Source organism: Jaculus jaculus, chromosome 14, assembly GCF_020740685.1.
Source record: "Jaculus jaculus isolate mJacJac1 chromosome 14, mJacJac1.mat.Y.cur, whole genome shotgun sequence".
In the NCBI taxonomy this organism is placed as follows: Eukaryota; Metazoa; Chordata; class Mammalia; order Rodentia; family Dipodidae; genus Jaculus; species Jaculus jaculus.
Window position 1 is genome coordinate 5725804 of NC_059115.1, and position 15047 is coordinate 5740850.

A 15047-nucleotide genomic window follows, 5' to 3' on the forward strand; every position below is an offset into this window, starting at 1 on the left:
TTGTGGGTACTGGGAAATTGAACCTGGGTTACCCAGGTCATTAGGAGTTTTAGGCAAGTGTCTTATTGAATAAGTTGACACTCTGCCTAGCCACCCACCTTCCCTTCCTCCCTCCCTCCCTTCCTTCTTCCTTCCTCCCCAACTACCTTCCCTCCGCTCTTCCCTTCCTCCCTCCCTTCCAGCAGTCCTGCTGGAGCCTCATGAGTGCTCCGAGTCCAGCCTCCTCGGCGCTTCTCTGTGGTGGCCTTCTCATGCATGTGTTGGCCATTTGGAGATTCACTTCGTTTTTTTTGTTGTAGGAGATCCTCTTTCTGAAGGTTATGTGCTAGCCTTCTGCATAATTCTTCGTTTTAAGGTATTTTTAGGTTTTGATGTGGGTCGTTGTAGGATTTTTGTTTTGTTTTGTTTTGATTTTGATGTTTTCAGGTAGAGTCTCACTGTAGCGCAGGCTGACCTGCAATCCACTGTGTAGTCTCAGGCTGGCCTCGAGCTCACGGTAATCCTCCTCCCTCTGCCTCCCCAGTGCTGGGATTAAAGGCGTGGAAGTCCCAGTGCTTGTGGGAGTTTTGTGTTGCATCCCTTGCCGCTTAACTGAGAGCTGCCATCTGTTCTCTGTGGTGTCTTTTAGTAATTGTTGCCTTTTCATTTCAGTACAATTGTTTGTGATTAAAACAAAAATTTTTTGTTCTTATTTATTTATTTATTTGAGAGGAACAGACAGAAAGAGGCAGAGAGAGAATGGGTGCGCCAGGACCTCTGGTCACTGCAAACAACTCCAAGTGCGTGCACCCCCTTGTGCATCTGGCTAATGTGAGTCCTGGAGAATTGAGCCTCAAACTGGGGTCCTTAGGCTTCACAGGAAAGCGTTTAACCGCTAAGCTGTCTCTCCAGCCCTGCTCTCCACTTCGGCCGTTTCTTGTGGAAGCTGCTGTTCTCTGCACGTCTGCACCACGCTACGTGCTGAGTCTTGGGTCCAGTGAGCACTGCATCCCAGTGCAGAGACACGCAAGAATTAAAGGTCTAACAAAGGGTTTCTGTCCTGTGACGTCTGGCCATTCTGGGCTGGGAGGCAGCTGTGCGCTGTATGGTCATCCCGAGGCTCAGCACCTCCCTTCTTGTGGCTCGGCCACCTTGCAGCGCTGGGTTCTCATAGTCAGCAACCTTGAACTTTTGGGCTGGATGTTGTATGGTGGGAGCTATAGATTTTTTGAGGATGGGGAGGATTTTTGAGGTAGGGTCTCGCTCTAGCCCTCGCTGACCTGGAATGCACTCTGTAGTCTCAGGCTGGCCTCGGACTCATAGCGATCCTCCTACCTCTGCCTCCTTCAGAACACCTACAACCGAAAAATCAGTGGGACTTGTCTCTGTCTGTGGCACAGCTTCCGGGAGGACTTCCTTGACCTTGGTAGTTTCCAGCTTTACATGCCTTTGCAAGCAAGTGCTTGTAACCGCCGGGCCATCTTAACTTGAAAAAAATAGCTAAAGAGATGACTTAGCAGTTATGGCATTTGCCTGCAAAGCCTGAGGACCCAAGTTCAACTCCTCAGACCCACATAAGCCAGATGCACAAGGTCATGCATGCACATGGCTTTATGTGGGTACTGGAGAATCAAACCTGAGCTGGCATGGTTTGCAAGCAGACACTTTTAACCACTGAGCCATCTCCCTCACCCTCTACATGCCTTTGAATCTGTCTCCTAAGCAGTCATGAAGTAAAAAGCAGGATGTGTCCCAAGAAGTATTTTCAACGGCTTTCTACCATTTGAACTTTTTTTTTTTTTTTTTGGTCTCATTGAAGTTATCATGCAGAAGAGTGTGCTATACAATTAATTTTCATAAGTTGAATATGTCTTTGTAGCCAGCACCCATATTTTCAAAATTCAAGCATTGCCAGCACTCAGAGGCCTTCCTGTTATCACTTGGAGTTGTTTATTTACTTGAGAAAAAGAGAGAGAGAGAGAGAAAGAGACTGTGTATGGGTGTGTCAGAGCCTCCTGCCACTGCAAATGAACTGCAGATGCATGTGTCACTTTGTGCATCTGGCTTTATGTGGGTACTGGGAAACTGAGCCCTTGTCAGCAGGCTGTGTAAGCAAGTGTTCCTTAACCACTGAGCCATCTCCCCAGCCCACTTTGTCTTTTTATTGCATGCTCCAAAAGTTCCCTGCTCTGCGTGCGCTGTCTGCTGTGAGTCTTTTGTGCCAGCCTGTGTTCCCCACTGTGTCGTCCTGCTGGCATAACAGGGCCCCTGGCGCTGTCTTACAGGTCGTGTACCAGCCTCAGGAAGTGGAGCCCACAGCATCCAAATCAGAGAAGCTGGACCCCCGGCCTTTCCTGAGGGCGCTGGAGGCCATCGACAAGAAGTACCCTCCTGAGGAGCGAGGAGACCTCCTGGTCTTCCTGAGTGGCATGGCGGAGATCAGCGCCGTACTGGACGCCGCCCAGGCCTATGCCAGCCACACCCAGCGCTGGGTGGTGCTGCCGCTGCACAGTGCTCTCTCTGTGGCCGACCAGGACAAGGTATGCCATGTGCTGCCTGGTGGGGCAAGGCCAGGGTAATACTAAGCAGGCCCTCAAACCCAGGTCTGTGGGGCTTCTGTGAGGTCACATGACCACTTTGTTGCAGAGCCAGGCTGTGAACTCAGGGCACTTGTTCTTAGAGCTCTTTCTTTATTATTATTATTTTTTTTTCCGTTTTTGAGATAGGGTCTCACTCTAGCCCAGCCTGACCTGGCACTTACTCTTTAGTCCCAAGCTGACTTTGAACTCACAATGATCCTCCTCCTACTTCTCCCTCCCAAGTGCTGGGATTAAAGATGGGCACCACCATGACTCTTGTTAGAACTATTTTATTTTGTGTGTGGTGTGTATGCTTGTTAATAAGTGGGGTGTGTGGGCGTGCCATGTTTGGGGGCCGTAGGCTGACATTGGACGTCTTCTTCAGTTGCTCTCCACCTTATTTATTGAGACCCAATCTCTCACTTGAACCCAGAGCCCATCAGTTCAGCTAGCAGACTTGCCTCAGGGATGCCCTCTCTCTGCCTTCTGAGCACTGGCATTAGAGGTGGGTTGCTACGCCTGCCTGGCATTATGTGGGTGCTGGGGGTCCAAGCTCAGACCCTCATGCTGTACAGCAGGTTGGCCAGAGGTCAGCACGCATTGCATGAAGGGCCAGAGAGACATTTTCAGCTTTGCAGATCGCAGCTCTCGGCCGCAGTGGTCCAGCTCTACCACTGAAGCATGAAAGCAGCCGCAGACTGCCGGGCTGGGGCGGTTCCAATAAAGCTTTGCTTACAAAGCCAAGCGGAAGGTGGGATCTGACCATGACCCATCCTTGTTGACCTGGCTCTGCACCACTGTACGTGAAGACCCAGTGAGTGCTCAGCAGCTTGTTTGCTTCCCGTGCCCAGGAGCAGTCACAAGACAGCCTGCTGTTGACCTTTGAGTGACTTGTGCGGGGGACCCTGGGGAGAACAGGGGGTAGCAAGTGTGCTGAGGGGAGCCAAAATAGGGCGGGGCCAGAGCCAAGGACTCTGTCAATGGCAGTATTTCAAACACATAAACTCTCCTCTGAAATACCTTTTTGTAAAAAAAGATTATTTATTTACTTATTAGAGCTAGAAAGAGAGAGAGAGAGAGAGATTACAAGTGCTGCCAAGCCTAGGTTCATCCTAATTACTGATTATTTAATGACTTTGAGAAGAAACTAATTTTCCATCACATTTAAACAAATTTATTACTTATTTGCAAGTGGAGAGAGAGAGAATAAGAATGGACATGCCAGGGCCTCCTGCCACTACAAAGGAATTCCAGATGCATGCACCACTTTGTGCAACTGGCTTTACGTGGGTACTGGGCAGTCAAATCCAGGTTGTTAGGCTTTGCAGGTAAGTGCCTTAACCATAGAGCCATTTCTCCTGCCCTCCATCACAACTAAAGAAATAGATATATGTATGTATGTATGTATGTATGTATGTATGTATGTATGTATGTATGTATATTTACGTGTAGTTTTGGTTTTTCAAGGTAGGGCCATCTCACTTTAGCCCAGACTGACCTGGAATTCACTGTGTAGTCTCAGGCTGGCCTCAAACTCTCAGCGCTCCTCTACCTCTGCCTCCTGAGTGCTGGGATTAAAGGCATGCGTCACCATGCCCACCTGACTTCCCTCTCTCTCAAGAAGACACTAACTGCTGTTAGATGAAAGAGGGTGGTGACTGGTCAGTCTTTAACTGCTTCTCACTGAACAGGGGTGTAGAAATACGGCAGTTAAGAGAGTCACTTTCAGAGAGGGGAGCCATTCTAAAGGATCCTGAAAGTGCATTGATGGAATGCAGGAAGACAGTTCAGGAAGAAAATGTTGGAGAGAAAGAATAAAAGGGGATATTTTAAAGTAGAGATAGGACACAGAACGGGTACATCAGGGTCTCCGGCCACTGCAAACGAACTCCAACTGCATGTGCCACTTTCTACATTTGGCTTTATGTGGGTACTGGGGAATAGGACATAGGTCATTAGGCTTTGCAGGCAAATACCTTTAACCCCCGAGCTATCTCCCCAGATGCCCAAGTTTTTTTGAGACAGGGTCCCATGTAGCCCAGGCTGGTCTTGACTTCACTATGTAGCCAACAGTGACCTTGAATTTGTGATCCTTCTGCCTCCCAAGTGCTGGGATTATAGGCTTGCGCCACCATGCTGCGTTTATGCAGTGCTGGGGGTGGACCCTCAGTGCTCGGCGCATGCTAGGCAAACACTCTTCCAACTGAGGTACATCCTCAGCACCCTACAGTTTACAAAATACGGAGGGTGGCATTCACTAGGTTCCATTTGTTAACCACAAACTATGTTTGAGTCTCTGATAGGTATGTCTCTCATGGGAGTGTGTGTGTGTGTGTGTGTGTGTGTATGGGATTATTTCCATGTGTGAGTGTGTGTCTATAAAAGTGTGTTTGTGGCTGACCTGGAATTCTATGTAGTCTCAGGGTGGCCCTGGTGATGGGATTAATGGCATGCACCACTACACCCGACATCTCTCCATTGTTTTACTGTAAAGCAGGTGGGCCATCTTCCTTAACATTGCTAATGTGTCAACAATAGCAGCTTCAGTAACCTAACACCAGTCTCTTGCTTGAGGTTTTCTAAATTAAAACTTTAAATCTCTTAGTCCAGAATCTTTAACCAAGCACATCAGTCCATTACAAATTTAACCTTGATCAAACTCTCTAGGCCTGGGTAGCAAATGGCAGCTAGCCTTATGCCAGTAGCCCAGTTCCAAAGTCCTCTGTAGTCTTTCCTTCCCCTTAGAAACCTCGTAACCTCCAAGTTCAATCCTCTCTGCACTTAGCATTATCAAATTCTCATCAGAATAGTCCAGAAAACAAAAGTTCCAAACTCCACATGGTCAGGCTCACCCCACTCCCAGTACCAATTTTTGTAGCAGATAGCTTCAGATTTGCAGAGATGAACTTCCATTCCAGACCAGGCACAGTCATGCAGGTATTGAAGCTTACAGATCTAGGAGAAGTTCCATACTGGCAGAAGCTGGCCCTACTTTCACAAGTCCAATCACAGAGAGAGAAGCCACAACCCACAAGCCCAAAAGCCACAACCACACAGCACACTTCAGGCACTGCAGCTAGGCACACTTTGTATACTTGTTGAATGGATTTCCCCTGCCCCAAGATAGGTCTACCCTAGGCTGACCTGAAATTCATTATGAGTCTCAAGGCAGCCTTGAACTCTTGGTGATGAGTGCGGGGATTAAAGGCATGTGTCACCATGCCCTAGACTGGGATTTTTGGCCCACCACCACACCTTAAGATCTGCCCAGTGACACCTTCTCCAGCCAGGTGGCTGCAGATCCAAACTACAAACTAATAAAACTCTGAATATATTGGGGGCCATTTATTCAAACTATCAATCAGTAACCATGCAAGCATGAGAACCTGAATTCAGATCCCCAGCACCCATGTAAATACCAGGTAGGCATGGTGACCTGCCTGTATACCAGTACTCAACAGGAAGAGACAAGATCCCTAAGCCTAGCTGGCTAGTTATGTTAGCTGAACATGTAAGCTCTGGGTTCAAATGAGAGGCCTGTGTCATAAAGTGGAGTGCAATTAAAGAAGATACTCAAGGGCTGCAGAGATGGCTCAGCAGTGAAGGTGCTTACCTGCAAAACCTAAGGTTCCGGGTTCAATTCCCCAGGACCCACATAAAGCCAAGATGTACAAAATGGCAAATGCATCTGGAGTTCATTTGTAGGGGATGAAGGCCCTGGCATGCCCTTTCTGTGTCTGTCTCTGTACTTGCAAATAAATAAATAATATATGTATGTATGTATGTATGTACACTCACACACAATTAAAATCAATCGCTGACCTCCACATGTACACACACATGAACCAGCATACACATATGCACCCACACACATAGTAATTAACATGCATATACACATACAAAAAAAGGTCACATAAAAACAAATGAGCAGGGCTGGAGAGATGGCTTAGCGGTTAAGTGCTTGCCTGTGAAGCCTAAGGACCCTGGTTCGAGGCTTGGTTCCCCAGGACCCACGTTAGCCAGATGCACAAGGGGGCACATGCGTCTGGAGTTTGTTTGCAGAGGCTGGAAGCCCTGGTGCACCCATTCTCAATCTCTCTCGGTCTCTTTCTCTCTCTCTATCACTCTCAAATAAATTAATAAAAAAAAAATGAACAAAAAAATTTTTTAAAAAATCTTGGGCAGAGCTGGTCGTGATGGCACATGCTTATGAAGGTAGCACTTGCAAAACTGTTACTTAGAACCCAGCACCGACAGAACAAAGAGCAAAGTAACGCTGGCAGAGGGCCACCGCTTCCTGAGCCTGTTGCTAACTTCAATAATGGGGGCTAATGCTGCACTGTCAGACGGTCATCCACTTCTCTGTGCGTCAGTTTCCTCACCCACAAAACTGCCATGAGGATGAAGACTGAGCTGTGAGAGCTACAGAGAATGGCTGTCACTACCACGGTTAGTGCCACACCTGGGGCACAGGGCCGCGGACTAGGCCCAGAGCGAGCACGTGGCACCACAGCTGCCCGGGTGAGATTCATTCACAGCCCTCTGGTCTTCTACACACGAAGTTTCAACTCAACCTGTATGAAAACAAGACTGGACCCCAACGTGAAAGCTCCCCAGTGCCCAAGGACCAGAACGCAAAATCTCTGTTGATGGAGGTGTAAATTAATAGGCTCCAAAGGGACAACAAAGTGGCAATAACTACCAAGTGACCAATCACCACTTTTTTTTAAAGTGAGGTAGGGGCTCACTCTAGCGAGGCTGACCTGGCACTCACTCTGTAGTTCCAGGCTGGCCTCCAGCTCACAGTGATGCCCCTACCTGTCTCGCCAGCGCTGGGATCAGAGGCGTGCACCACTCTGGGGCACAGCAAGCCCCCTTCCACTAAATGAACCTGCAGCTGCACGTGAACACACGTGCTGGGTCACAGTGTACGAGACAAGGTGACATCCTTCAGCACACCCCGCACAACCAAAGCCCAACACAGCAAGCCGCCGTCTGCTTTGACAGGCTGTGCCACTGCACCACAGCGGACAGGTGTGAAGAAATCACGGGGTGACGCAGAGGCAGGCCCACACAGGACCACGTGCAGACAGGGGAAACAAAAGGTACAGGACGGGTTAGCAGAGCTCATGCAGCCGTGAGGCTGACGCCTGTGAGTACGAACACCCTTACGTGCTGCCCAAACCAAAACCTGCACCTCACCAGCTTTCAGGAACTGTCACACCGGACGAGGGGCGGTGGTCCACATAGCCGGCAGAATGCGGCAGGTGGGGAGGGGGTCCTCCTTAGATCCCCGTGTCTCCATAAAGGCGAACACTCAGAGCACACGTTCACACGCTGGGCTCGTGGGCTGGGGCAAGCAACGACACCAACCTGACAAAGTCGTCAGGAAGCAGGTCAGGACTGACGCCCAGCGAGTCAAGCACATCGTTCCGATTCTGCAGCAGCAACTCGGCATCCTCGCTTTGGGTGTCAGAACCAGGATCGCGCCCTTTATCTGTACGGAACTTCAGGAGCACTAGGAAAGGCGAAAAGAAAGGAGGTTACAAGAGTCCTTGGAGCCGCATAGAGGTAGGAGTACCTCTATGAGTTTGAGGCCAGTCTCAGACTACAGATTGAGTTCCAGATCAGCCTGGGCTAGAACGAGACCCTACCTCAAAAAATCAAAACCAAACTCAAACATAAAACAGTCCTCAGACTGGAGAGATGGCTTGCCAGTTAAGGCACTTGCCTGCAAAGCTAAAGGACCCAAGTATGATTCCCAAGGACCCACATAAGCCAGATCCACAAGGTGGCACATGTGTCTGGAGTTTGTTTGCAGCAGCTGGAGGCCCTGGTGTAAGTAGAATAGATTAATGGGGATGAAAGGACCCAAAGTGAGGTCAGGGGAAGAGATTGAGTAAAGAAAAGGTGGAGGGAGGGCTAATCAAAATCTAAGAGGATATAAATGAATCATATGGAAGCCTGCTTTTTTGGACAATGGAACACTCAGGAGCCATATATTGTTACTAGAAAATTTTCAGTGCCAGGGATGGGATGCCTTCCAGTGAGTTGTTGGCCAAGGAAGTCCCTGATGCCCCCCAAACATTATAGGCCATTGCATAGGCCCTTGGTTTCCCACCAGGAATACGATGGTAATACCCTATTGCTGAAGACTCCACATATTTGGGCTGCAAGGTCACTGAGAAACCTGGCTGGGGCTGAGGTGAAAACTTCTTCCATGTAGACCAGCTGAGAGAAAGTTGGAAAAAGCCATTTTGCATGCAGTTCAATGGGAGAGAGAGAAATCACCAGTGAAGATACCCAACAGTGGACAGTGTAAGCCTTATATTTGGCCAACCAGGCCAAGTGAGCCAATGGGTGCAGTAGTGTCACATTTGTCATGGTGGAAACAAACTGCCTCTAACTGGACTAGAGGCCCGCTCCATGGGAGGGAACACATCCCTGATACTGAAAACCTACAACAGGGGTAGTCATGAGCCCTAGGGGTGTAATGTCTACTGCTGTCTGGATAAATGTATATCCTATGCTCATCAAACTGTGCCCAGTAAGCACTTCTCTTAATGTTCATACCCATATGTTAATGCTACTCTCACTTTTGGCTAGAGAACCTTCTCTTTTCAGATGGCAGTGACTTTGGGGATGATTCAGAAGGCACCGTGGTGCTGGAAAGAAGTGACAGACAATACTGCAATATCTCTATCACACCTTCCAAGGCTCAGGGTCTAATGCGGAAGAGGTGGTAGAAAGAATGTTAAGGGCCAAAGGAAGGGTAGGACTCCTTACAACATGCTCCTCCAGACACAAAATGGCCTGGATATCGAAGACCTCACAGTGCCTGACACTACCTACACAAGACCTTCATGATAGGAGGAAAAGATCATGACATCAAAATAAAAGAGACTGATTGAGATGGGGAGGGGATATGATGGAGAGTGGAGTTTCAAAGGGCAAAGTGGGGGGAGGGGGGAATTACCATGGGATATTGTTTACAATTAATGGAATTTGTCAAATAGGAAAAGAAAAAGTTATAAACCTAACTGGGCTGTTTCACACCTGTAATCACAGTCACTATTTAAAGGCATAGCAGGCAGACTGCCATGAGTTCAGGAGAGCCTGGGCTACAGCATGAGACCCTGTGTCAAACAAACAAAACTCTGGAACTGGACTACCTAGTTCAAAACTTGACTCTTTATTTTTCTTTTCAAAATTTTTTTAATTAACAACTTCCATGATTATAAACAATATCCCATGGTAACACCCTCCCTCCCCAAACTTGATTCTTGCCACCTACAAGTTGTGTAACCTTGGACAAATTGTTTAAACTCTCTGACTCAGTCCTCTTATCAGCAAAATGGAATAAATAAGAACCTGCCTCAAAAAATAAGAATTTTAAGTATTTATTTACAAGGAGAAAGAAAGACTGGCTTCAAACTCCAGGGTTCAACGTCATTGGCTTTCCCCCTAAGTTTTATTTATTAATTTTTTTAATTATTAGAGACAGAGAGAGGGAGTGAGAATGGGCATGCCAGTGCCTCTAGCCACTGCAAACAAACTCCAGATGCATGTGACACCATGTGCATCTGGCTTACATGGGACCTGGAGAATTGAACCAGAATTGAAGTCCTTAGGCTTCGCAGGTGGCCTCGAACTCATGGCGATCCTACCATCTCTGCCTCCCAAGCACTGGGATTAAAGGTGTGCGCTGCCACTCAGCTCAAGGGAGTTTTCTATGGCCCTCTGCTAAGGCTTTCTTCACAAAGGCTGATACTATCAGTGTTTACTGTTTTCCACTGGCAAGAGTCAAATTCTTCCTCTGATGATTCCCAGCTAGTAGATGTGGCAAATTGCAGGTGCTCCAAAAATGTTTGGTCTCTTTCTGTCTCTTTTAACTTCATCTCTGAGTTTCAAATATGACCAATGTACTTTTCCACAGCTTAAGTGGAACAGACTGAGCAAGTCAAGATCACCAAGGATCCTCAGATCAGTACACTCATCTTGAGGTGACGTCCATGTTTTCCTGCTCCCGGCTAAGACTGCGCATTCTTGTTCATGCTGCTAAGTAAATGCTGTTTCCATCTAGACTCAGTATTTTTAGCACACCTGTTATGATAAACTCACAGTAACCTCAAAAAGAACAAATCAAAGTCAACTTTCTGCCACAGGAAACCAGCTCATGCTTAATGTTTTGCAACATTCCACGGGATAATAATAAAGAGATGAGACCTTTCTGCTCACAGATGGCAAGGCTAATGCTCAAGATAGTGGAAAAATGCAGCAGGAAGCCTTCAGTCTGGCCACTACTAAGTAAACTGGAAAAAAACCCAACACCAAAACATGGCAGACACACACACACACACACACACACACACACACACACACACACGGCAGAGGCTGCAAGACTGTGGGTGACTGTACAGTAACACTTGACTCAAAAGACTGGGGTGTGCTAGGCTTGAAGTTACATGTAAGCTGGTATTCCAGAGTACTTGAGAGACTGAGGCAGAAGGTCCACAACTTCAAGAACAGTCCAGACCCTGTCACAACATGAACATTTTTTAAAAGATTTATTTATTAGCGATGGGAGGCAGTGGAGGGTGGGGAGGGAGAGAATGGGCATGCCAGGACCTCCAGCCACTGCAAACAAACTCCAGATGTGTGTGCCACCATGTGCATCTGGCTTACGTGGGACCTGGAAAATCGAACCTGGGTCCTCAGGCTTTGTAGGCATACACCTTAAGTGCTAAGTCATCTCTCCGGCCCCTCAACATAAATTTTGGTTTGTTATTTTAAGATATGGCCTCACTGTAGCCCAAGTTGAACTGGAATTCATTTTGTAGCCCCAGGCTGGCTTTGAACTCATAGAGATCCTCCTTCCTCAACCTCCCAAGTGCTGAGATTAAAGGTATGTGCCACCATGTCTAAGAATCTTTTTTTTTTTTTTAAGGTAGGGCCTCACTCTAGCTCAGGCTAGTCTCAAACTCACAGCAAACCTCCTATCTTTACCTCCTAAGTGCTGGAATTAAAGCCATATGTCACCAAATCAAGCTCTAAGAAATATGCATATATAGCTCTGACCACCCAGGAACTTCCAGCTGTGGGCGAGTTCTTCCCTAAGCTGGGCCTTGGCTGGCTTGGACCAGGCCCAACCAGACTGAGCCAAGGGGAGGGCCTCAGCCCTAAACTGACATATGGGTTCTTGATTTATTTATTTATGTTTTTTGAGGTAGAGTCTCAGTCTAGCACAGGCTGACCTGGAATTCACTCTGTATTCATAGGGTGGCCTTGAACTCACGGCGATCCTCCTACCTCTGCCTCCCCAGTGCTGGGATTAAAGGTGTGCGCCACTACGCCCGGCCTAAGAAATATTTTTAAAAGGACTGCCAGTGCAGCACAGTGGCAGAGCACACGCCTTGTCTGCACGAGGCTAGCCCCCAGCAGTGCAGAACAGGCCTAGTGGCTTCCCATGGAGCTGGCAGCATGAGTAAACTATGCAGACACCAGTGTGCAGCAGCTCTGCCCTGACCTGAGGCAAATGGACACAGAAACAAGAGCTAGACAAGAACAGTCATTCGTCAGGCACCTAGCATGTACTTCATTAGGCAAAGGAGAAAAGATGTCAGGTTCCCTGTTCTCAATGCGCAGCCCAGGCAAGCACCAACCCCGTGGGAATCGGCAGGTTACACGAGGTCAACACTTCAAAATCAGCATCTCATATCACTCACATTCCCAGAAAAGATCTTGGGAATAAATTTCAAGAACTGGAAAAAATTAAAAACAACTTACATGTTTTCAAGATGAGCTGGCCATAGATGGATCGCATATCAAAAGACACACTACAAGCCAGGCGTGACAGCACACGCCTTTAATCCCAGCACTTGGGAGGCAGAGGTACGCAGATCACCATGAGTTCGAGACCACCCTGAGACTACAGAGTGAACTGCAGGTCAGCCTGGGCTAGAGTGAGACCCTACCTTGAAAAACAAAACAGACACACTACATTACCTAGGCATGAAGAGAACAAGGTTACTCATGTAGGCTCAAACACCCTTCCATATAATTTAGGCTACCAAATAAAAAACAGCAAATATGGCCAGGTGTAGTTCCACACGCCTTTAATCCCAGCACTCGGGAGGCAGAGGTAGGAGGTGGCCATGAGTTTAAGGCCACCCTGAGACTACACAGTGAATTCCAGGTCAGCCTGAGGTAGAGTGAGACCTACCCTGAAAAAGCAGTTAAGGTGCTTGCCCAGGTTGATTTCCCTGGTACCTAGGCACCCCACAAGGGGTACATGCATCTGGAGTTGCTTTACAGTGGCTGGAGGCCCTATAGTGCTCAGTCTCTCTCTCTTCTTTCTCTGCTTGCAAATAAGTAAATACAATGCAAGTTACTTACATTTTGCACAAGAGGTACTATTTATCCTGCTCTAAAACTCACAAAGAACAAATACAAAGAACAGGGTCTTCTTTTTGGTTTTTTGAGGTCAGGTCTCACTCTAGCCCAGGCTGACTTGGAATCACTATGTAGTCTCAGAGTGGCCTCAAACTCACTGGCAATATACACAGGTAAATAAATGGAACTAGGCATAGCAGGACAGGCCTGTAATGCCAGCACATGGTAGGAGGATCGTAAACTCAACACTGGCCTGGGCATTTTAGTGAACCTTTGTCTCTCAAACAAGAAAGCAAACACACACAATAGTGAAGATTTTAGGGTGGTGGTGGTGGCGCAATCCGGCCAGGCTGTAACCGTCGTATGTCTGCGAGCGGCTGGAGCAGCAGTGGCATCTGGGTCTGGCGCGAGAGGACGCCAGCAGGCAGCAGTGGCAGCAGGGCCAGCGGTGGCAGGAGGAAAATACACAGTAGCCTCGGCCTCAGCAGGAGCAGGAAGAGGTGGACACGCGCTGTCATTGTCGTCGCCGCCACCGGGCCAGGCGTCATGAGCAGAGGTTGGGGGGGGGGTCTCGCCCCCGCTGCTGCCACTGCCACCGAGGTGACTGAGGAGAGAGGCGCCTTCCCTCACTCCCGCCTCCACCAGACTTCAGTGCCCAGTTCGCAGCTCGCCCTTGTTTTTCGTTGGAATATATGTTGTACATTTATGGCGATTCTGAGCGCGAGGGCAGACTTCTGCCAGGCTCAGCACAGTGCTTTTGCTGACAAGTGAGCTTGGAGGTTCTATGTGCCATACTTATAATTAACATTGCCTTGAAGACTCTGGACACCAAGACTGGCCTCAGAAATAGTTGGCTTTTTTTAAAATTGCAAGCATATTTCTTTTAATGACTCCAGTAAAATTAAGCATCAAGTAAAGAAAAGTGGAAAACAATCTACACTTTTAACTTGTCTCACTAGTGCCCAAATGTAGTAAAGGCTGTTTAAGTCTTGTATGTAGTTGGATTTTTTTTGCAGTCGGAAGATATCCACCTGCAAACACTGAGGCCCAAGTGGATTCTAAATACTTCTGCCTATCTTGAAGGGTGAAGCTTCCTAAGGAATAAACACTTGAATAGAGAAAACAGTGATCAATAAGATTTTATATACATATGCAATGCATACACACACTAACTGGTTATGTCCACTGACATGTCAAAAAAGCTGGGCACTGTGGTGCACCCCAGTAATCAGTAATCATAGCACCTGGGAAGAGAGGCAGGAGGGTGAACAACTTAAGGAAGGCTTAGCTACAGAGCAAACAAGATCAGCATGGGCTACAAGAGTCCCTATCTCTAAGAACAAAAATATCACAAGTTAAAACTCTCAAACAGGGCAGGGCGTGGTGGCGCACGCCTTTAATCCCAGCACTGGGGAAGGCTGAGGTAGAAGGATCACTGTGAGTTTGAGGCCACCCTGAGATTATAAAGTGAATTCCAGGTCAGCCTGGGCTAGAGTGAAACCCTACCTTGAAAAACAAAAACAGCCGACAGAAAGCTGGAAGAAGCCATTCTACATGTAGTTCAATGGGAGAAAGAGATACCACCAGTGAAGATACTCAAAAGTGGACACTGCAAGCCTTATATTTGGCCAGCCAGGCCAAACGAGCCAATGAGTGCAATGGTGGCATGTCTGTCATGGTGGAAACCAGTTGCCCTCCAATTGGAATGGAGGCCTGCTCCATGGGTGTGTGTGTGTGTATGTGTGTGGAATACATCCCTGATACTGAAAACTTAAAACAGGAGTAGTCATGAGCCCTAGGGATATAACATCTGCTGATATCTGGAAAAATGTATATACTATGCTTATCAAACTGCCTAGTAAGCACTTCTCTTAATATTCATACCCTTATATTAACGCTACTCTCACTTTGGGTAAAGAATCTTCTCTTTTCAGATGGCAGTGACCTTGGGATGACTCAGAAGGTATCATAGTGCTGGAAAGAAGTGACTGGAGTACTGAGTAACATCTCGATCACACCTTCCAAGGCTCAGGGTCTAATGTGGAAGAGGTGCGGAAAGAATTTAAGAGCCAAAGGAAGGGTAGGACTCCTTACAAC

At 47.7% G+C, this 15047-nt stretch overlaps 2 protein-coding genes across 2 annotated transcripts in view; one reads left to right on the top strand and one right to left on the bottom strand.

Annotated features, from left to right (window-relative positions):
* LOC123454696 (probable ATP-dependent RNA helicase DHX34) overlaps window positions 1-14944 on the top strand; it is a 43615-nt gene extending 28671 nt beyond the window's left edge. The window contains exons 4-5 of the mRNA XM_045133555.1: window positions 2265-2519; window positions 14885-14944. Coding sequence (XP_044989490.1) covers window positions 2265-2519; window positions 14885-14905 — 276 coding nt within the window. The 3' untranslated portion in view covers window positions 14906-14944. The remainder of the gene's footprint in view (window positions 1-2264; window positions 2520-14884) is intronic.
* LOC123454700 (centrosomal protein CCDC61-like) overlaps window positions 1-15047 on the bottom strand; it is a 251413-nt gene that overhangs the window by 220246 nt on the left and 16120 nt on the right. The gene's annotated exons all lie outside the window — the stretch shown is intronic.